This window comes from Camelus bactrianus, chromosome 6 (genome assembly GCF_048773025.1).
Source record: "Camelus bactrianus isolate YW-2024 breed Bactrian camel chromosome 6, ASM4877302v1, whole genome shotgun sequence".
Taxonomy (NCBI): Eukaryota; Metazoa; Chordata; class Mammalia; order Artiodactyla; family Camelidae; genus Camelus; species Camelus bactrianus.
The window spans coordinates 24,784,588-24,808,250 of NC_133544.1; the positions used below are offsets into that span (position 1 = coordinate 24,784,588).

The 23,663-nt window shown below is 36.9% G+C and overlaps 1 protein-coding gene across 2 annotated transcripts; it reads right to left on the reverse strand.

Moving 5' to 3' along the window:
• Positions 1-34: 34 nt before the first annotated feature.
• On the reverse strand, positions 35-23,640 carry FCF1 (FCF1 rRNA-processing protein). 2 transcript variants are annotated; one of them, XM_045522999.2, is made up of 9 exons: positions 23,557-23,573; positions 23,187-23,254; positions 22,732-22,792; positions 21,799-21,870; positions 21,082-21,230; positions 14,470-14,542; positions 9,707-9,794; positions 8,233-8,327; positions 35-7,422 (listed from the first exon to the last, which is right to left on the reverse strand). In XM_045522999.2, exons 3-9 carry the CDS (start codon positions 22,770-22,772, stop codon positions 7,374-7,376), a joined length of 567 nt encoding a protein of 188 aa, XP_045378955.1. In that variant the 5' UTR covers positions 22,773-22,792; positions 23,187-23,254; positions 23,557-23,573; the 3' UTR covers positions 35-7,373. The 2 variants fall into 2 exon arrangements, with proteins under 2 accessions (XP_045378955.1, XP_010961183.1); XM_010962881.3 differs by lacking the exon at positions 22,732-22,792 and having other exon boundaries at positions 23,557-23,640.
• Positions 23,641-23,663: the final 23 nt, after the last annotated feature.

A 23,663-nucleotide genomic window follows, 5' to 3' on the forward strand; every position in this document is an offset into this window, starting at 1 on the left:
TTTGAGAATATCTGATGCAACTGAAGATACACAATGCCTTACAACATAATTTTACTTCTAAGTATGTATCTTGGACTAAAGATATTTTTATACATTTATACAAAGAGGTATGTAAAAGAACAAAGCCCTGTTTTAACAGTAAAAATTGGAAACAATTTAAATGATCATCTATATGAGCATGGATAAACAAATTGTTTAAATATTTCAAAATCATACAGCAATTAAGGTGAGTGAACTAAATCTAAAACTAACATGGATGAATCTCACAAACATAACTCAGAAAAAAGCGACACTTGGAAAAGACTATATATGCCGGATATACACCCCAAAGAATTCAAAGCAGAAACTTGAACAGATTCTTGTACACCTGTGTTCACAGCAGCATTATTCACAATGGCCAAAAGGTGGAAGTAACCCAAGTGCCCATCAACAGATGACTGGCTAAACAAAATGTTGCGTATACATACAATGGAATATTATTCAACTTTAAAAGGAAAGAAATTCTGATACATGTTACAACATGGATGACTCTCGAACATTAAGCCAAGTGAAATAAGCTAGTCAAAAAGGACAAATACTGTATGATTCTACTTACAAAAGGTACCTAGAGTGGTCAAATTCATGGAGACAAGAAATGGAATCATGATGATGGAGATTGGAGGTAGGGAGGAATTAGAAGTTATTGTTTGATGAGTACAGAGTTTCAGTTTTAGAAAATAAAAAAAAATTGGAGTTGGATGGTAGTGATGGTTGCATGGCAATGTGAATGTACTTAATGCCACTGAACTATACAGTTAAAAATGGTTAAAATGATAAGTTTTATGTTTTGTGTATTTTACTACTAAAAGACTATATACAGCATGTTTTCATTTATAGGCAGCTCAAAAGCATACACATTACAAACATATTGTTAAGGTATACAAGTAATGGGTGAAACTATAATGAAAACCAAGAGGATGACAGACACAAAATCCAGGAGAGTGGTTACCTCAGAGGAGGGGTGTTGTTGAGAGAAGGAATGTAATCAGAGAGGATTAGACAGAAAGTTTCAAAATTATGGATAATATTCTTTTCTTTAATCAGGTTATCGGTGTAAGGGTGTTCATTTTAGTAATATTCCTTATAGCTCAAATATACTCTATGTATATTTATACTCATGTATACTCTATATGTAATTTTTTATAGATCTGCATACATTATACAGTATTTAATACAATCAAAAGTATACATTTAAATACACATATATAGTTAAATATTAACATAAATGTCTACCTTTAAATGTATGAAGTATTATATATTTTACATGGGAAAATTAAAGGAGAATTAAGAAATATTAAAGTGGGTTACTTCAGGAAAACTACTGTTCAGACAATTTTTCTAGACTGAAACATAGCTCCAACTTGTATAGTTCCACCTCAAACAACAGGTTTGAGTGTTTGAGAATGAGGTGTAGTGAATACTACTGTTTCCCTTCAGGACATTCGTTTCCTTCCTTCTTCCATCTTGATAAAATCCCAATTTTGTTCAAGTGTCCACATCTCTCTTTACATATCCCATGTCACTGAGAAAAAGCTGACCATCTCCAGCTCCAAGAGTAGATCCTGAGTAGTTTCAGTCAATCACAGTGATATCCCTTTGCCTTTTATTGGTTCAGATATTCTGTCTTAACATAATCAGCACGTGGCATTTCTTAGGCCAAAGATTGGCATCTGCCCAAAGTTGGCACAATCATGCTGAAGAGAAGGATTTATATTACATGGTTTGGGGAAGAGACCCTCTTTATCACCAATAGATATGAAGAAGGGGCATGTTGTTCCAACTGCTGTTTACAGCCAACTGGGGGCTTTGATGACAAGTCATCAAAGGGGGAATGTCAAACTGAGAGAGATAGAGCTTCAGCCCTGATTATGCTGTGCATAGAGCTGCACTACCTTTGAATTCCGTTATTTGAGATGCATTTCCTTACTGTTTAAGATAGACTGAGTTAGGATTTCTGCTACTTGCACTAGAAGCATCCTAACTGAAACCTGGAGATGCATTCTAAGGATACATACAGTAACAGGAATCTCAGAAACACAGTTGGGCCCCTTGGAAATGCAGGAACCCCACTTGGCCCTTTGAAGAAGGGCTGCATACGTAGGTCACAGAGGGATTGGAATATAGTTTAGGAACTGGCTGCCCTTAGGTCTCAATGTAGACCTAGCTGTCACTGTCTCAGCATTAGTAAGTTCTTGATTAGGACTCTGCCATCTTGGTACTCTTGTGTCAGGTGCACCCCAGCTTTTCTTTGTGTATGGTTTCTACTCTTGCTATAGCTGTTCAACAATCCATGTCTTGAGATCTAAATTCCTTAAAGAGAGGATCTATTTCCTTAGGACAGTCCATCTTATGAGCTCCCTGCCAATTTATAGATAACATGTTTGTGGGTAAGATGCCCTGCCTTTGACTCAGTTAACAGGATTCAAGTTCGTTAATTATGAAGTACCAATTTGGCAATTTATATGGAAGGCAATTGGCCTTTGGGTGTGCTATTAATGCTTGGTTTCTGTTCAGTACACAGATGGATGAATCACTGAACAATTTAGGCTCAAAGTTCTCTCATCATGTCATTTTCAAAATCTTTATCCACAATTGGTACCCAAAATGCAACATTAGCCCTTATATTTGCAGGAATAGTACTATTTCTGATATCTTGTTCTAATTACCTATCTCAATCTTTTATTTCTATAGCTCTCTCACTTCCTAATTTTTAATATATCTGTTAATCAACCTTCTTGAACCTCCTGTCCCTTGACTCCCTTTCCCCAGTTTGACACTCCACTCATGATTTCACTTTCCTATCAATTCTTTTCTACTAGTTCTGGAACCTAGGTTATATCATTTCAATCTTTCTTGCATTCATCATCAACTCTTTGCTCTACTGTTGTGCTTGCCATGTAAATTCCCAACTACAGCTCATTCCACCTATCTGCTTTCTTTTGTTAAATGGTTCTGAAGAAATTACATGACACAACAGGTGCCACTAACTCACTCAGGTTCTTCGATCCCGCCTGGGTTTTCAATGTTACTTTGCCATCATTTTATATGTCACTGGCCTCTCCCATTCACTACAGTAACTATTTCAATCCTTCACCACTACCCCAAGCCTTGTTCCTCAATAAATGGCCTTGGTTACAACATCACAAAGATTGTTGAGACTGGTAGGCACAAACTCCTTCAATATCTGCTCACATATCTACACACTAATCTTTACTTGCAGCCTCCTCTGCCTCCTATCCACCAGTTTCAGAGTGGCTCTTCTGTCCCAAGTTAATCCTGGCCTTTATGCTCTAGATTCCATCTCTTGACGCTACTCTGTTAGTTATCTTTTCTTTCTACTGTATGTCTCACTGATCTTATTTTTTTCACCAAATTTTTTATTTTGAAAAATACCAAACCTATGGAAAAGTTGTAAGAATGTGTAAACAAACACCCTATACTCTTCATCTAGGCATATTTGTTAATATTTTGCTACATTCTCTCTCTCCTTCCCGCTCTTTCATCCAGCTATCTATCTACCTACCTACCTATCTGTTTTTCCCCAAACCATTAAACAGTTACTTTAAGATACTGTGATCCTTCACACCTAAACATTCAGCATGTATTTCCTAGGAATGTGGGTATTCTTACCAGCAACTACAACATTCGTGCTAAGGAAGTTTAACATAAGTATAATTATGTTATTTAACAATCAGCCCATTATTTAAATTTCCTCAGTTGTCCCAATAATATCCTTTATAGTTTCTAATTTTTTTTAAATTCAGAGTCCAATCAAGCTCACACATGGTATTTAGTTGTCATGTCTAGTTAGTCTCCTTTGATATAAAACAGTTCTCCAGCCTTTATTTTTCTTTCATGACATTGACATTTTTTAAGAATCCAAGCGAATCATTTTGCAGGATGTCCCTCAATTTTGGATTTGACAGTTTCCTCATAATTAGATTTATGTAAAACATTTTTTTTTAATTTGGGGGGACAAAAATACAAATAAGTAATGTCTCCTTCTATACCTCACACCATGATGTACATTATGTCAGTTTGTCCTATCAATAGTGATACCAAGTTTGATCATTTGGTTAAGGCAGTGTTTGCCATATTTCTCTGTTGTAAAGGTATATATAATAGTCTGTGGAGGAATGAGGCTCTGAAAACATCTTGTTCCCTACAGCTTTTCACCAACGATTCTGCCAACCACTGATGATCCTTGCCCGAGTCAGTTATTACAATGGTCACTGTAAATGATTTTGTATTTCTATCATTCCTCTACATTTAGCAGTTGTAATATTCCCATACAAAAAAAGCTCTCCATCTCTCCCATTTTGTTTATTCTTACTATCTTATGGACATGTTTATTCTTAATATCTTATGGACATATGGATTTCTTAAAATTAAAAATCAGTGTGTATCAACATGTACACACTATAAATTTACAGTTATATATCAAATATATATATCAATAAAAAATAAACATGTGATAATTCACTACCATCATTATTAATTTTGATCCTTAAATTGTCTCAAATTTGGCTAACATGAGCCTTTTCCAGCTGGTTCCTGTTTCTTTTGGCAAATCCCCATCAACTTTTGAGCACTTCCTTGGATTTTCCTATAATTAAAAAATTTCCTTATTATGAAGAGGGACCAAGTTGGTGACATAAAAGCCCCCTGCACTTCCTCCCACAGACACACAGAATCTACAGCCACACACAGAGCAATTTCCTCTGAGAGAAATCCAGAAACTAGCCGAGTGACTTCTGCACACTGAGTGAATGAAAAAATACCTCACAGTGGGTAGGAAAGGCTGAGATACACTCTCATCAAAAACCTCACCCTCAACACAGCACCATACAGCTGGGAGGGAACCCCCAACTCCCAGCTTCTCCCTGAGGAGCAAAATGTTTGGACCCACATCTAAAAGTGCCCCAACTTTGAAGGTTCTCACACCAGGGACAGGTCCCTAAAACACTTAGCTCTGAAAGCCAACAGGGCTTGTGTCCACGAGCTCCACAGGACTATAGCAAATGAAAAAGTAATTCCTAATAGAGGTGTGACTTCCTTTTGATAGTTAAGCTTTCATTTCTCTCTGTGCATTGCTCTGATCTCATGTTTTTTATTGTAGTAAAAAAGCACATCACATTATATTTGCCATCTTTATCATTTTTAAGTGGATATTTGGGTTGCTTCTACCTTTTGGTTGTTGTGAATAATACTGCAAACATGGGTGTGCAAATCTCTCTGAGATTCTGCTTTGAATTCTATTGTACATATACACAGATGTAAGATTGCTAGATCATAGGGTAATTCTGTATTTAATTTTTTGAGGGACCATCTCAAAAAGTACTGTTTTCCATAGCAGCTGTACCATTTTACACCCTACCAAAAATGCACAGTGTTCCAAATAATAGGATGCTGGCCATATCCTCGCCTACACTTGTTCATATGCTTTTCTTTTGATAGTGGCCATCCTAATGGGAGTAAGGTGATATCTCATTGTTTTTTATTTGAATTTCCCTCATGATTAGTAATGTTGAGCATCTTTTTCATATGCTTGTTGGTTATTTGTATATCTTCTTCAGAGAATTGTCTGTTCAAGACTTTTGCCCATTTAAAAATTCAGGTTATTTGTTTTTTGTTGTTGAGTTGCAGAAGTTGCTTTTAAGTGCTGGATATTAATCCCTAATCACATATAAGATTTCCAAATATTTTCTCCATTTCCATAGATTGCCTTTTCACTCTATGGATTGTTTCCCTTGATGTACAAAAGCTTTGAAGTTTGTTGTAGGCCCATTAATCTAGTTTTGCTTTTTTTGTCTATGCTTTGGGTGTCACATCCAATAAATCATTGCTAAATCCAATGTCCTGAAGTTTTCTCCCTAAGTTTTCTTCTAGTTTTATAGTTTTAGGTCATATGTGTAGGACTATAATCCACTTTGAGTCCATTTTTGTATACGGTGTAAGGTAAGGGTCTAGCTAACTTCATTCTTTTGCATGTGGATATCCAGTTTTCTCAGTATCATTTCTTGAAGAGACTGTCCTTTACCCATGGTTAGTCTTGATACCTTTGTAGAAAAATCATTTGACAATGCAATCAGCCCTACATAACCAAAGGTATTGCATCTGTGGATTCAAGCAACTTGGGATCTCCTGGAGAGGTAGGCAACGGCTGTGGCTCACCCAAGGGACATAAAAGCTGGTGGTGGACATTCCAGGAGTGTTCATCTACATGAGCTTTCTTGGAGGTTGACATCTTGATTGGATCATTAGCACCAAGACCTAGCCCCACCAAACAGCCTATAGGCTTACAGGCTGGGAAGCTTCAGGCCAAACAAGATACTGGATGGGAACACAGCCCCATCCATCAGTAGAATTCCTGAGTCACAAACACCTCTAGACATGGCCTTGCCCACCAGAGATCCAGGACCAAGCTTCACCCAGCAGTGAGCAGGTACTGATTCTTCCTGCCAGGAAACTTGCATAAGCCTTTAGTCCAGCCTCATCCACCAGGGGGCAGATACCAGAAATAAGAAAACAACAATCTCAAACTCCCTATTGACCTCAGTATCAAGTCCTAACCCTTTGGCATGTCATATAAGGCCCTCTCCCTCCCACCTCCTAACTCTGGAGTCTCGGATTTGGGTACAGACCCCTTTCCCCCATGTTCTAGTTATAAAACCTTCTAGCAGCTGTCTAAACAGGCCAAGAACATTCATTCCATGTAATATCCACATCTCCACACTTTTGTTCATATGCTTCATATACCTCATTTTTTTTTGCTTTATTTATTTTTTAAATATTTATTTATTTACTTGCCTCATTTTCTTAAGCTCATTTACTGGGCAAGCACCTATTCACTGTTTAAAGATTAACTCAAACATAACCACCTCTAGCCTTTCTTCCTCCTTATCCTGAACAAGTAGAAAGAAATCATTCTTTCCTCCTGTATATGTCTACCCCCTCATATTTGCATCCTACCATCATTATCTTTCCATATTTATTCATCTACATTTTTCTCTTTTCCATCATAATATGAGTATCTTGAGGACAGGACCATATCTTATTAAGTACCTAGTATGACCTTAATAACACTTGTTGAGTAAATCAATATAAAATGACCACCAAATTATGTGAGCAATCATCTGATTTACAAAAAGATGTAACAAATTTTAAAATGACACAAAATATCATTTTCAAAACAACATTAAAAAGTGAGTGTATTTAACCACACTCAGCTCATTACAGAGCAAATGAGTGGAATTCATGCTATAGCATGTTTAGTGAACTGGCAAAAGAGAAAGTTGGTCGAAGGAAGGCAGAGGAACTTTGTCTTTTAAGAATTAGAACCGAGGGGCTCCGTAATCATCTGGCATCCGCTCAATGTTGTACCTGATCAGGACAAAAAATTAACACTGGTAAGAACCCACCTAAAAACCCTCCCTGTACTGATTACTCTCACCTCCTGCTGCGAATTCCTTTTGTCACTGGGAACATTTTAAAGGGACATCATAATGAACGATTTACGGCAAAATGCTGACTGTATTATCTATATTCTCGAAAGTCAGAAAGTTAACAAGTTGGGGAGCCAGGCACTGAGTCCAGGTAAGCCCAATCCCCTCGCCCATATTTCTCCTATGTTGTGTTTGCCCCAGGCTGAAAAGCTGGGCAATAATAGTCTGAGGACTGATACAGGAACATCTAAGAAGGATAAAAGCAGCTTTTGTATTTTTTAAAGAAACTTCTAGTTTCCCAGATGAGGTGCTAATCACATAAACTAGGTTTTAAAAAAAGGATATTTCTGGCCAAAAAGATTGGCTTGATTTAAATCACTGCTTTGTATTTAAAGCCACACATCTATTTCTTCTAGTGATCTTAATGTAACATTGTGGATGCCTGCCTCATTCCTAAATCCCAGTTTTATCTTTTGCCCTTGTTCTTGTTATTCTGTCTCATTTCTTCAAATAAAACTATGCAAACATTTGATACAACAATCTTTTTCAAATTCTTCTATAACTTGACCTCATTTTTAATTAATATCAACTATATACTTTTTTCTTTTTTACATGGAGGTACTGGGGATTGAATCCAAGATCTCATGCATGCTAAGCACACAATCTACCACTGAGCTATACCTAACCCCTTCCCCGCCACCATATGAACTATATACTTTTAATCACTTCCCTAAGAGAAAGTTCTCACCTATGGTTAGAAATGTACATGATGGGAACTCCAGGGATCTTCCGGATTCTTCTTTTAAGGTCCCGGTCAACTGTGGCCACAATGTAACATTTGTGCTATAAAAGACACCGAGTGTTCACATAGAGCTCACTGAGTGATACTGGATAATGGTACAACCACTGGTTAATCTGAAGAACTATGCATTTTCACAGCAAATAGGAAAGGAAAGTCTATAACAATTTCTTAAGTAGCTACTATGATCTAGAAATTTTATTTATAAGACACAGTAAGTTGCCTGGGATGAATGTAGCTCTAAGAATCTTGAGAGGGAAAGATAGAAAAACCTATTTAAAAGCTGCAAATTGTTTTTTTGTCTCGTAAGTGGAAGGGATTTTCACATCTGGGACAGACAATTTCTTGGTTTTAAGAAAATGCCCTAAGGGACTCTATGCAAAGGCAGAGTAAGCACCTTAGATCAGGTGGCACAGCAGGGATCTCTGGGGCCTGGGCCTACCCTGAGCCCTCCTAGTGGTGGAGGCAGGATACCTCCTTGGCCCTGAAGCCAGAATAGGAGAATCTCCAGGATAAGTCTGAGTCAAACAGCTCTGAAAGCACTAACATTTAGCTGATGGGAACTAATTTGTATTGTACTCTACTTACATCGTACCCAAATCCCTCACTGAGTTTTTTTTTTAATTTTATTCTTCTTCTTATTTTTAATGAAGGTACTGGGGACTGAACCCAGGACCTCATGCATGCTAAGCATGTACTCTACCACTGAACTATAACCACCCCTACCTCGTTGAGTTTTGTAAAGATTGGTGTCAGCGGTGCTGTGGGAAATTAAGGGAAATGCTGACCCCACACATGGGATGAACTGGCTAATGGGATGGCAGTGTGGTCACCAGATGAAGATGATTATCCTAAGCAGAGAGAGGCTCTTATAAGGGCAATAAGCAGCAGTTCTTGTAGTGTTTGACAAGGAAGTCAGAAGAGAAGAATTAAAAACCTACTTATTCTAAGGTACATGTAAGACCGCACCCTGGAAGACTCAGATGTAACTGAGAAATACTTCTGGGTTAGGCATGGTGGAGAGGAACAGAATTCCTACACAGGAAGTAAATGGAAATAGAATTTTATTTTAGATTCACAGGGAGGTGGAATCTGATATATTATTTTGTCTATACTCACCATTTTATAGAGAAGATTTGTGGAACAGAGATTCAGTGAATGCTCCATATTACAAACCCAATAAATGCAGGTACTAAGATTTGAAACCCTTGTCCTCCCCAAGCCCATTATCTTTCCATTATGGTTATAGTATACATTTCCAATCCATTTTCTTAAGTAAACGAGGGCACCTGCACATCCCATGAAGGGATTCTACATAATTTCTTTTTACCATTTGTATTCCCAGATACTTACATTAACATTCAGGAAATAATAGTTTATCTTTTTTTTTAAGCACAAAGTAAATATTAAAAAGTGATGATACCTGAGTTACCCTCTGTACTAAGCAGTCATCTGCATAAGTTCCTTTGTGTGTGCATGGTAATCGTTCAAATCTCGGATCCTTGGCGATCCTGTAGGGTTATAAAAGTGGATTAATGAAAACATCCACGCAATTCGGTAACTTTACAAGTCTCAATCAGTTAAATAAGAGTAATGTGATCTATGCAGAGATTTTAAGGCACTCCTCTCTTCCTGAAGCTTATCTTCTAATTGAAAAGATAATAAGAGAAGGGTAGTAAAGCTTACTGACAGCTGGTGTGACTTATGTCATGGACTCGTCACAAAACTCTGTATTATTGTACTTCCATTTTACAGATGAAGCAGCAGATTCAGAGAGATTGATTAATTTGTGCAAAGTTACACAGCTGGGATAAGCCAGGATTCAAAACCAAATCAATTTTAACCTAACCATTTCACTTTTAGGAAGTTGTCTTACACAAACGTACAAGAATATAGGCTCAAGGATGATCACTACAACACAGTTTATAACAGTGGAAAACTGGAGATAATTTGAATATCCGTCAACAAGATAAAAGTTAAATACATTTTGGTGCCCCTATCCTATTAAAAAAAATGAGGTAGAACTGTATGTATGTACCAACATGGAAGGACATGCAATAAATTGAATAAACAAAGCAGGTTTTATATATATATACACACACACACACGATACATGAGATATGATTCAATTAAGAAAATTAAAATCTCATTCTCTTTCTCCAGATTTCCATTTGTTCAAAAAAAGTTTTGGAAAAATATGTATTAACCCTTATCAGTTGTCATTCTTAGGGTAGGAGACTGGACAAAATGTACCATGAAGGGGGACTTTCACTTCTTATTATATGTATATATTTATATTATTTACCATAAAAAAATCAAACATGTACCATTTTCATGCAAATTTGAGAAAGAAAAAATACAAATCTGTGATTCCCAGAGTCATGCTCTTTCTATTACACAATGACAATGAGTCACAGAATGAATAATACAGGGCAGCATGTAGGTATCAAGTGCAACAAAAATACTCCTATTGCAGCAGTTCAGAACTAGGTCCATGTGGGCTGGGTATATTTAGAAAAAAATTACACGGAGATAAAATAAAATGAAGAATGATCCAAGCAAAGTGAAGGCAGGCACATTCCAAACAAGGCACCATCTGCAAAATGGTTCAATGGTGTTCCGGGAAAAGTGAGCCCATGTTTCCGGCGGGGGGAAGAGTGTTAGTGCAGAAGAGAGTGTAACAGGGTTGAAAGGCAGGTTGAGGATGGATTGGGAAGAGTTTCCAATCCAGGCTGAGAAGTATAAGCTCTGAGACATAAGTGATGGGAGACAATAAAGATTTCTCAGTGACAGAGACATGAGCAAAGCTCTGTCTTAGGAAGAGTAAGTAGCTGTGGTGAGGAGGATACACTAGATGGAAGCCATGCTGGCTGCTGAGAAACTAGGCAGGCAATAGTGTAGGCCTTTGGTCTTTGGGTTATCTCTTTCACTCCTGAAATCACTGATCTCCTTCTATTAGCTCACTCTCAGAAACTAACATGCTCTAGTATCTTCCCCATCTTAAAAAAGAAAAAAAAAAAATCCCTTTACTTGTTATTCCACCACCCCAACCCACACCGTTAACATCCCATTTCTACTTCTCTTCACAGCCAAACTTGGTGCTTCTAATTGGTGCCTCTATCTTCTCCCCTCCTACTCTCTATTTTTATTATTATTTTAAAAATAATTGCCTCCTTCCCCTTTTTATTTGAAATATTTCAAGTATACAAAAAATTATAAGGAATGATGAATACCTTGTACCCACCATCTAGTTAAAGAACTGAAACATTACACATAAAAAAAATGAAGCCCCCTCCTCAATCCTAATCTCTTTTTACCTCCCCCCAAGTAACTATTACCCTAAATTTGGGATTTATCAGTCCCAGATACACTTTACTATGTATGTAAGATCACATTATATATACACCTGTAAAAAATGTAGTTTTAATTTGCATGTTTTTAAACTTTAGATAAACAGAATGATCTACATATGCTCTTGTTTTGTTTCACATTTTTTTTGAGATTTATGCATATTGACGCACATAGTTCTACTTCACTCATCGTCACTGCTGTAGAGTATTTTATTTGTGAACATTCCACAATTTACCCATTATCTTCCTAATGGATCTTTTGGCTGCCTGCAATTTTTTGCTACTATCCAGATAAGAAAATTCCAATATTTGTTTCCAGTATATGTATGTGAGCTTCTCTATGGCAGGCTTTTTTTTTTTTTTCCACCAAAACCCACAGTATGAAATACATTTTCTTGCATACAGTAAGCACATACATGTACATATACACACACAAATAAAAGTGAAAAAAGTTCTGTGACATAATACTCGACCTTTGCTACATGCAATGCATGCAAACTGTATATATAGTTTATACTGTTTTATTAATAAAAGAAGCTGGATGTGACCCATTAAACTGATGTCATATCCTATAGATTCACCATCTCCAGGTTGAAAGATACAGTGTCATAAGAGTGTAGACAACCTCATTTTCACCAGATATTATCAAATTACTCTCCAAGGTGACTGCCCAATTTACATCCTTAGCAGTTGAGTATGAGAATTCCCATTGCTCCCCAGTCTCAATTATTGTTGGCACTGTCAAGCAGACTTTATTTCTTGCCAATCTGCTGTTTCTGAAATGATATACTATTGTGGATTTTGTCTTCTTTTTATGGATTTGTAGTTTTTTATGTATCTTGAAAATATACCCTTTGTTCACTATGTGTTACTAATAATATCTTCCCAATCTCTACAGCTTTTCACTTTGTTTTTGCTGTCTTTTGTTATACAGAACTATACATTTTCAGTATAGATAAATTTATTAGTTTTCCATTATGGTTTGGCCTTAAGAAATTCCTGCCCTCCCCCAAATCACTAAGATAGTCTCTATGTTTTCTATACAGGTTCAGACAATCTACCTGGAATCAATTTTTGTGAAAGAAGTGAATAAGGATTAATTTTATTTCTTTCCCCAGGAATAATCAATATTTTCATAATTTATCACTTTCCCACTGTTTTCTTTTGCCTTAAAATTAGCTTTATTAGGCATAAATAAATATAATAAAATGTACTGATTACAAATGTAAAATTTGATGAGTTTTGACAAATTTATTTGTCCATGTCACTACTTCCACAACCAATATAGAAGACTTGTCACTACAAAAGGTTCCCTACATCCCTTTACAGTTAATTTCCTTTTTCCATCCTCAGATCCAGGCAACCATTGATCTGTATTCTATTACTATAGTTTTGCCTTTTCTTGAATTTCCTATAAATGGAATCACATTTCTGGTACCTAAAGGCCATCCCCCAACACACAAATCCACTGGTATATGTTGGACTTTGAAAGGGTCTTTTACCTATGTGTGATTTTGTAATATCATGCATTGATCATTTGGAAAATACTGATTCACTGAGCTACACAGATATTTCAAATATTGACACATTTCATTATACAACATAAAAATATCATACGCATTGATACCATCACTGTTTTCAACAGAAAGGTCTTTAATATTGGGAGTGTGATAAGCTTGGAATTTTCCAACACTCTAATTTTTCACTTGAAAATTCTGTTTTTATCCATCGTAAGTCATACAGTAAGTTGTTTTCCTTTAAGTGACAGGCTCGCTGCATTAATGTTGGAGAAAATATCTGCTAAATACCAAAGTCTGAAAAAATCAGTGTTTGTCAGTTGTTCTTCACATAAAAATGGTATTTCATGAAAAAGCAGCTGGTTCAGCTCACGACTCAAATAGCACACAAATACTTTTCATTGTAACCACTTTAATCCTTTGGTATGCAGCAGAGGTGCTTTCTTCCCCTTCTTCCAGTTTTATTGAGATATAATTGGCATACAGCACAGTGTAAGTTTAAAGTGTACAGCATAATGATTTGACTAACACACCTCATGAAATGATTCCCACAATAGGGTTAGAGAGCAACCATCAGCAGAAATGCTTTATGTGTCCTTCACTTTTCACCACAAGGAACACTGATATGTATGTACTCCAGGGTTGAGATTTAACAGTTAACAAATTTTACTGCTCCATCAAGGATATTCTTAAGTGACTAGTGTATTTCTTTTTCTTAACTGCCAGGGGTGGTAGTGAAGACTATAAAGACCACTAACATTACTTGGATCCACTGCCTTGATTTATACCAAGGCACTGGCATTTTTGCCATCAGTACAAGTGTCAGCGCAGTGACAAAGGCAATATCTTGGTATTATTGTGAAAACAGTTTTGCAAAGTCCCTGCAAAGGTCTCTGAGACTCCTGGTGGGGAAGGGGTGAGGAGGTCCATGAACCACACTTCAAGAATGACTACAGTAAACTCAAAGACACTTTCTGGAATAAACTCGAAACTTAGAATGTGAATCTTTAAAGTGTGGGATTCCAAAGAAGATACTACATAACAAACGAAAAGATACTTTCTTATCGAAAAATCTCAAGGAACTTAAAAGGAGGCCCATAAGACCACTATGACTAAGTAATTTAGTTCAAAAGGCTTCAGCTTGGAAATCTCTAACCTTTAAATGTTTGCTTCCTTAATCATAAAAAGTTAACAAGCTATGTATGATTTTTATTTAAACTAACCAGCCAAGAAACATTTGGATGGCAAACAGATGAAGGAGGGTCAAAAGAATCTTCAGTATACCAATCTAGGACAAATGTAAACCCACTCCTTCCTACCTTAGAGCCACTCGATACTTCTGCCCCAACTTCTCAATTTCAGCCATTACACAGTCAGTTATGCAAGGGATACCTGCCAGGAAAAGAAATATATTAGTAACAGAATTTGTAGAGGAACTGATTTTACTCTCTCTGAATTATATTCTGTTGAGAGTCTTTAAAAGACTCATGAGACTGCTGGAATAACAGAAAAAAAGCACAGTACAATAACTGATAAGAGCTAGAAGAGAATAAAATCCTTATTTATAAAGAAACTAGGGGAGAGAAGCAAGATGGCAGAGTAGAAGGATGCTTGTAGCTCACCTCACCCTCTCCCACAAATACACCAAAACTTACATCTATAGACGTACTCAGCCAACCAAAGCACCTGCGGAACTCTGACAGAACATCGCCCTCTTCAAAGGACAAAGACGCCAAAAATCTGGTAGCAGAAAAGGAAAAAAGAAAGAAGAAAAAGCAAAACAGTGCGGGACCTATCCCGCGGAGAGGGAGCGGCAAAGGAGGACTGGCGCTTGTTCTTTGGGTCTCCCCTCTCCAACAGAGAGACCAGCAGGACGGAGGGGGAGCCTCCGAGGCTCAAATCTGCCCCGAGCACCTCTTGACCGACAGAACTGAGTTAAACATGCACAAAGGGTCCCCGCGACACCCAGCCTGAGACGTGAGTCAGCAGCTGGGGGCCGGGACAGGCTGCCTGAGCCGGGTGGAGGACTGGGGCGGCTGCACTGAGGCAGCCCCAGGGGAATGCAGGGTGCTGCGCGCCATGGCTGGGAGGGGATATGGAGCAGAACCACCTCGGTCCCCCATAAATTGCGAAAAAAGCAAAGCAACACGGCTGGTGTGCCCTGGGTGGAGGGGCGCTGTAGCCTTTGTCTCCTCAGACCTGCGCCGCCATTACTAGCACATCTCACGACAAGAGAAGCAGGGCTCAGCCACAGCCGTCATCTCCTCCTGTGCTGGGAGGGGGCGCGATCTGCCCATCTGCCTTGCCTGAGCACAGCGGCATTGGGAGGGAGAGTGACCTGCCCGCCCACCGGGTAAGAGCTCAGCTCCTGACCCAGTGTTAGGAGGGGGCACGATCTGCTAGCCGACAGCCACTGGAAGCAGTATAGATGAGGGCGTCAACAGAAGGCCTCTGGAAACAGCAAGCTGAGTTCGCGAAACAGGGAGAAGACACAAAGACCTCTCGATAAAATCATTAAGAGCACACAGTCTCCAGGATAACTAGATAACTGATACTCCTTAAGCCAGTGTCAGAGAGATATGAGCAATATGAAGAAGCAGAGGAACCACTCCCAATTAAAAGATCAAGAGAAATTCCCTGAAAGCACGATCAAGGAAATAGACATTGATGGCCTACTAGATCAAGATTTCAAAAAAGGAGTGATCAAAGTACTGAAGGAACTAAAAGAAATAGTGTTTAGAGGTATAAAATATGTCAAAAATGAAATAGAAGCTATAAAGAACCAAGTAGAATTAGTAAACTCATTTGCTGAGATGAGAGCTGACCTAAATGCTCTACAAAGCAGGCTAGATAATGCAGAGGAACAAAAAGTGACCTAGAAGACAGGACAACAGAAAGCACCCAATCAGAACAGCTGAGAGAAAAACAAATAAAAAACAATGAAAACAATGTAAGGGACCTATGGGATAATATAAAGCGTGCCAATCTATGCATAATAGGGGTTCCAGAAGGGGAAGAAAGAACAATGGGGATTGAAAAGGTATTTGAAGAAATCATGACTGAAAACTTCCCAAACCTAAAGGAATCAGATATCCAAGTACAGGAGGCTCAGAGGGTCCCAAACAGGAAGAACCCAAACAGACTCACACCAAGACATATCATAATCAAGATGGCCAGAGTCAAGGATAAGGAAATGATCCTAAAGGCAGCAAGAGAAAAACGAAGAGTGAGTTACAAGGGAAACCCCATAAGGCTCTCAGCTGATTTCTATACACAAACAGTACAGGCCAGAAGGGAGTGGCAAGATACATTCAAAGTCCTGAATGAAAAAAAGATGCAGCCTAGGATACTCTATCCAGCAACGCTATCGAATAGAAGGAGAGATAAAGAACTTCACAGACAAGCAAACACTAAAAGAGTTTAGCAACACTAAACCCATGCTAAAAGAAATATTGACAGGTCTACTCTAAATAGAAAAGAAGCAGGATGCTATAAAAATGAGAAACTCGTAACTGGGAAGGAGATAACTGCCATGAATTACAAAAAGAATAAACACAAAATTGTAAAAGAAGACATCTAAATCATTAAGAGTGGGAGAGGAAGCAAGGAAAGCCACTGTGGAAAACAGTATGGCGATTCCTCAAAAGACTAGGAATAGACTTACCATATGACCCAGGAATCCCGCTCCTGGGCATATATCCAGAAGGAACCCTACTTCAAAATGACACCTGCACCCCAATGTTCACAGCAGCACTATTTACAACAGCCAAGACATGGAAGCAGCCTAGATGTCCATCAACAGATGACTGAATAAAGAAGATGTGGTATATTTATACAATGGAATACTATTCAGCCATAAAAACTGACAACATAATGCCATTTGCAGTAACATGGATGCTCCTGGAGAATGTCATTCTAAGTGAAGTAAGCCAGAAAGAGAAAGAAAAATATCATATGAGATCGCTCATACGAGGAATCTAAAAAAAATAAATAAAATAAAATAAATACAAAACAGAAACAGACTCATAGAATACAAACTTGTGGTTGCCAAGGTGGCAGGGGGTGGGAAGGGACAGACTGGGATTTTAAAATGCAGAATAGATAAACAAGATTATACTGTATAGCACAGGGAAAAATATACAAGAACTTGTGGTAGCTCATAGTGAAAAAAAATGTGACAATGAATATATATACGTTCATGTATGACTGAAAAATTGTTGCTCTACCCTAGAATTTGACACAACATTGTAAAATAACTATTACTCAATAACAAAATGTGAAAAAAAAAAGAAACTAGGGAACTGTTCCAACCCCACATCAAGATTCCATAAAGTATCTCTCATAAACGTATCTGGGGACAAAATTAAGCTGGATCCCTGTCAATCTTTACATATTAAAATAAATTCTAGATGAAAAAAAATTTAAATGTGATCCAAAAGAAACCACGAAATTAACCAGAGAATGTAAATTTGATCACATAAAAATATAAAAGTTCTATTTGACAACTATCAAATAAAAAGTCATATTAAAGTAAAATGAAAATAATCTGGAAAAATATTTCTACATATCTGTCAAAGGGTTAATTTCCTTAATATGTAAAGAACCTTATAATAATAGCTTGGAATTATGTGTTATTTACCAGACACTGTGCTAAGCACTTTACAAGGATTATCTCATTTAATCTTCATAACAATTCCTATCAGGTAGCATTGTTATTACTATTCCCATTTTATAGATGAGGAACCTGAGGTACAATGAAGTAACCAGAGAGCAAATGGTGAAGCCAAGGTTTGAACTGAGACTGTCAGGCTACAGAGTGGGTTGTTAACCACCTGGCTACATTTCATTTCACAAAAGAAGACATACAAATGGTCAATCAACATAAAAATGCTCAATTTCCTAATTAAAGAGATATAAATTAAAACAAGATTTCATTTTCTATCTATTAGCGTGGCAAAAACTAAACAGATGAAAATAACCAATATTGAGGAAATAGGTATTCTCACACTAACTTAGTAGGTGTATAAACTCGTGAAGTTATTTGAGGGCAATTTTGCAATACCTATTACAATTAAAAAAAAAAAGTACCCCCTTGATATTGCAATACAGCTTTTACAAAATGTATCCTAAATTAATACTCCACCCTAACACAAAGACACATTCACAAAAATATTCACTACAGCCTTGTTTGTAATAGCGTAAAAACTGGAAATAACCCAATGTCTATTAGGATGTTGGTCTTTAAAAATGATATATTTAAACAACAGAATACTGGAGGGAGGGCACAGCTCCATGGTAGAGTGTATGCCTAGCATGCATGAGGTCCTGAGTTCAATCCCCAGTACTTCCATTAAGGAAATAAATGAATAAATAAATAAACCTGATTACCTCCCCCTACTAAATAAATAAATGAAAATTAAAAAAATAAATCATAGAATACTATGTAATTTAAAAAAGAATAAATCCATCTATGTATATTGATACAGTGTAACATTCAAGATGTATTTGTTCAATGTAAAAAGCAAGGAGAAATGGATAACTAAGATGTGATCCAGCCATACAATGAAATATCATTTGGTAATAAAGATACCATTTTAATGAAATGTCCGGGAATAGGTAAATCTATAGAGACAGAAAGCAAATTAATGGTTCACTATGAATACACTAAAAGCCACCAAATTGTATACTTTAAATGAGTGAAATGAATAGCATGTAAATTATACCTCAAAACTGTTAAAGAAAAAAGCATGACAATAAGAATAATGTATGATCCACTCTCGTTAATAAACAAAAATAACCTCTACCCAACAGAAATTGTATATGAATTTTTTAAAAACTGCCCGTGTCAGAGGAAAGCCATTTGTTTTTTAGAAGTACATTAACACTTTTGAAAGCAAGTAAGGTTAAGAAACTTTAAAACACCATGCCCAGAAGCAAAAGCAGTTGTAAAATGGAGGAAAGTCAGGAGAAGCAAATAGTTATGGACTCAGAGGGCAATATGCGCCTTAGGAGGATCAATTTCAGAGCCATGTAGCACTGAAACAAGCAAGGGCTTACACCTAGAGTGGGGAAGCAGGCCCAGGAAGATCACTACAAAGAACAGGGAAGAAGACTCATGGGCAGAAAAGAAAGCTGATGGGCGGCTAACTATCCTCCCTTGTAGGAATATCAGATGGAAATGGAAGAAACTAGGGACTAAGAAAAGATCAAAGGGAATCTCCAAGGCAAGAGGAAGGTAAAGGCCTCCCTTTATATGTAAAGGCAACTGAAGAAAAATTAAATAAGCAGAGCTTAAAACAGTTAAGGAATGTCCTAGGTAACTGAATTCGTACTGTACTTGAATGTTTCTTCAACCTCTGCTATGAAGTACTACGTTGCACAGAATTTTCATTAATTAGCTTGTTTTTAGAAAAGGCACAGTGAGAGCATTTAGCCATATGGATTATAGCTGTACTCTAAGGTAACCATACCTAGAGAAAACCTAACTATAGGACTCAAGCTATCCTAAACAATCACCATTTAGATAGCAATGGCGGAACTACAGAGTCAGAGAAACAATTCACCTCCAAGGTGCCATGCTTGAACCCTCCACCCACATCATTTACATATAAGCCAAAGCATTTCTGAAGAAGCGGCTAAGACATCTATAAGAAACACCATGGGAATACAAAAAGTCTACCAGGTTTGGTGTCTTCCCTAATACAGGCCACCCTAGCCTACCCTTACAGACATGGTAGTGCTCCAACTCCAGACTACTCTTTACTGTTTCTAAGAGATTTTCTAGAAAATTAAAGTACTACATGTACATAGCTTTTAAAAGAAATACGGAAAGGCATATATGAAAAACAATCGTCCCCTGATTTTTTCCCACTCCACCAATTCTGATCCTTAGAGATGATGATTTCACCCTATTAGCTGTCTTTCTCACTTTATTATATCTTCATATAATAAAATTACTCAGTTACTTTTGTATTGATTAATTTTAGGCATTTAAAGACTTTATCTCACTTACCACATACCTTATCTTGCTAATTTTAATAAATCAGTAAACAACATTTATATTACTACCACTCTATAAATGTTTATTATGTAGTACCTTTTAAATATTAAAGAAGGTGCAAATTTTTTCCATTTATTCCAGTAACTTATTCTTTATGGCAAAGTATAATTCTAATTTTTATTTGTACCTTTAATTAGGCAACTGGAAAATACATGAATATAAACCCATCCCACCACAAAATGCACCAGATGTCACTATTAGGAAGTTATTCCCTTGTACATGGTCTAAATTTTCTTTTTCCTCCTCATGGCAGTAAGAGAAGATCATTTGAAAGAGGGAACACCCAAATATACAAGGGAAATCTATTAATGGTAAACTGCACACCTATATGTAAATAAACTATCTCAGATCCTTTGTGGACACATAAAAGCCAAACTAAATAAATTTAGGAATAGTTGACCATCATCACTTCTGGTCCTGTGTTTGTAAATAGCAAAATGTCTTATTTAGCTTTTCTGCACTGTAGTAGAATGAAGACTGTTTCTTCCTTAATGTAAAAACATATATACATAGTGAGAAAAGAAACGAATTTTCATTTATCCAGAATTTTAAAATCCAAAATCTTAAAACAGAAAAGTTCCCTCCTATATTCAGAATTGATGTCTATAATGATGGTCAAAAATCTGCTAAGTGTTTTCTGAATTGTGAAAGTTTAATTATTCCTAGTCAAGTTTGCATCATATTTCAATTCGTTAAAAATGGTCACTGCTAAAAAAAAAACAAAACCAGAAAAAACCAGTCATCACTATGGTGAGCAAATTAAATGGCTAGCAATTCAGTTAACTAAAATCCCATTCCCCTCTTTTTCTATTTTGGATGATTATGACTATTCTGTACAAATGTCACAGTAATGGAAAAGTACAATACTCACACTTGGCATACAGACAGTCCATCATTGACTGCACTAAGTCCAGTTTGGCTTTAATGGAAAAGTTGATAAAGTTGGTATCAACCAGGATGTGGTAAGGTGGGCCCAGCTGTGTGTTATATTGGAAGAATAAGCAGGAAGGGTGTTGAGGGCTGAAGGAAAAAGAAATAAATATCTACATTGATATTTTGATATAAACAAACAAAAGAAGTCTCTGCTTGGAACTGTTTGCTCCTTTTTCCTTGTTCATTAGAAATAAATCCCAATAAATCCTGTGATGATATATCCATCACCAATTTAGGGCAAAATGAGAAAAATTAGAAAAATATGATGATGTTTCATAAAGTTAAATGTATTTACTTAAAAAGCATAACCTTTATTCTGAAAATATGTCCTTACTACTTTTTGATACATTCTCTCTGATGAAATGATAGTGTGTTAAACAATGGCAATTACATCTTTTGACAGATTTTTGGCAAAAAAAAAAAAAAAAATCCTAGACTTAATCCTCAGGATTTTACAGGAAATTTTACTGCTCCATGAAATCAAAAAACCTTGAAACCACTGGAATTGTTCTATGTTTATCAATATCACTCGGCATAGTGACTTACAAATGACTGAGCAAATCAGTTCAGGGAAAGCCTGAATTTCTAAGAGGTCTATGGTTTTAGAATGTCTCTTCTAGTTTTAAAGGAAAACTTGAAATTTTTGATTACTCACACTTCTCTTTCCTTGAGGGCACTGGGATCTTTCTTTTCTTTCTTTTTCGGTTTTAATCTATCCTTTTCTTTACTACAAAAAAAAAAAAAGTAAATTAAATGCAAGGGGGAAAAAAACCATAGCAGTTATAATCTTATTCAAAATTACAGTTTATTTCTTTCCTTTTTTTTTTGGTTTACAGAAGAAATTCTACTTGGTGACTTCATTACGTTAATATCGGCATACACTTTTTGAGCACAAATGCCTGTGTGAGAAGTAGCCTGGAATTAACATAATTAATCAGTAAACATAATTACACTTAAACATCTTTAGCTGATAATCCATAAAGATTGTTAATGGGTAAATAAATGTTGTTTATATTATTATTTCTTCCTTATATCAAGGATAAAAATCCATTTCCAAGTAGTGGGTAAATAGGCTGACATTTATCGTCTGAAGACTCAGATGCTTCAATAACAGAGGGGAAATGGTTCCCCTACATGCCTCTTATAAAGGGCTAAAATGTAACAATACATATGCAAAATTTAACCTTAATTAGAAATAAGGGCGGTGGGTATAGCTCAAGTGGTGGAGTGCATGCTTAGCATGCACAAGGTCCTGGGTTCAACCCCCAGTACTTCCTCCAAGAATAAATAAATAAGTAAACCTAATTACCTCCCCCTCCCCAAAAAGAAATAAAATATTATTAGTGGGGCAAATTTCTTAAAAATTACATGATAAATACATACTCAAGGCTGAGAATACAATTTAATGACTGAAGGCTCTAAGGACGATTCCTTTGTTCTGAGACTCTTAAACACAATGAAGGCCACTCCTTATTTAATAACTCAATTCATTCTCCACTGAAGCAGGCAAGCTGTTTAGGTTCTCTTTATAATAGGGACTATTATTCTACTTCTTTTCTTCCACAGCCATAAATCTTATAAGACTTACAAAATGGAGACATCTAGGTGTTTTCCCATTATTTCTTTCATAAATACTCGAGTGTCAGGTGCTGGAGACAAAACACAATCATGGTTTCTGACCTCGCGATCCTTTAACAATGTTAACAATTTTTTTTTTCCTGGGGAATACAGAAATGTAATGGCAAGAACATAAAGATAATCCTACACACCTCACAGAACTATTAGGAGGCTTAAATGTGATATGGAAGATGTAATATATAAAAACAGTGGCACAAACTGAACACTTAACATGATGAATTCCCATCCCACTCACCAGTGTGCTTGCTCAGCAGCTAAATGAGTGTTATACTTCGCTATATAAATCCAAGATACAATAATATTAAAAGTAAACACAAAATAACAGCAAAAAATCTCACTACTTATCCCCTTGTGACTCCTATATCTCTGGAAAATCTATGAACCCAGTTGATTCCAGACACTCACAGTCTCTGATCTCTGAGACTAAGCATTCGCTTCATGGTCGCATATTTCCGGGCTTTCTTTTGCTTCCCCTTGAAACAGAAATTTTAGAGTTAAAAAAAGTTGGAAATTACATCTTCTTAAGTTCCTTTCCTTTCGTCCACTCCCTTCCCTTCTTCCCTCGAATACTCAGCTCCTCTTAGTCTCTGTCCCAACCAGGGTTCTCCCCATTCGCTGGACCTCAACAGGCACCACTCCGAGTAGTTTAAGAGCTGAGACCGGAATAAAAATACGCAAGGGGAATGTGGAGGAAATGTGACCAAGGTGTACTACCCCCTCAATCTCCGTCCCAAATGTGGTGTGACAACTCTCTTCTCGGACCCCGCTTTCTCACCATGTTCACGCCGCACTCTTGTTTCTTCCGGAATTACCAGCGGCACGACACTTTTGCGTCAGCCGTATACTGCTTCCGGCAAAGGCTAGCCCGGAAGCGGAAGCCGC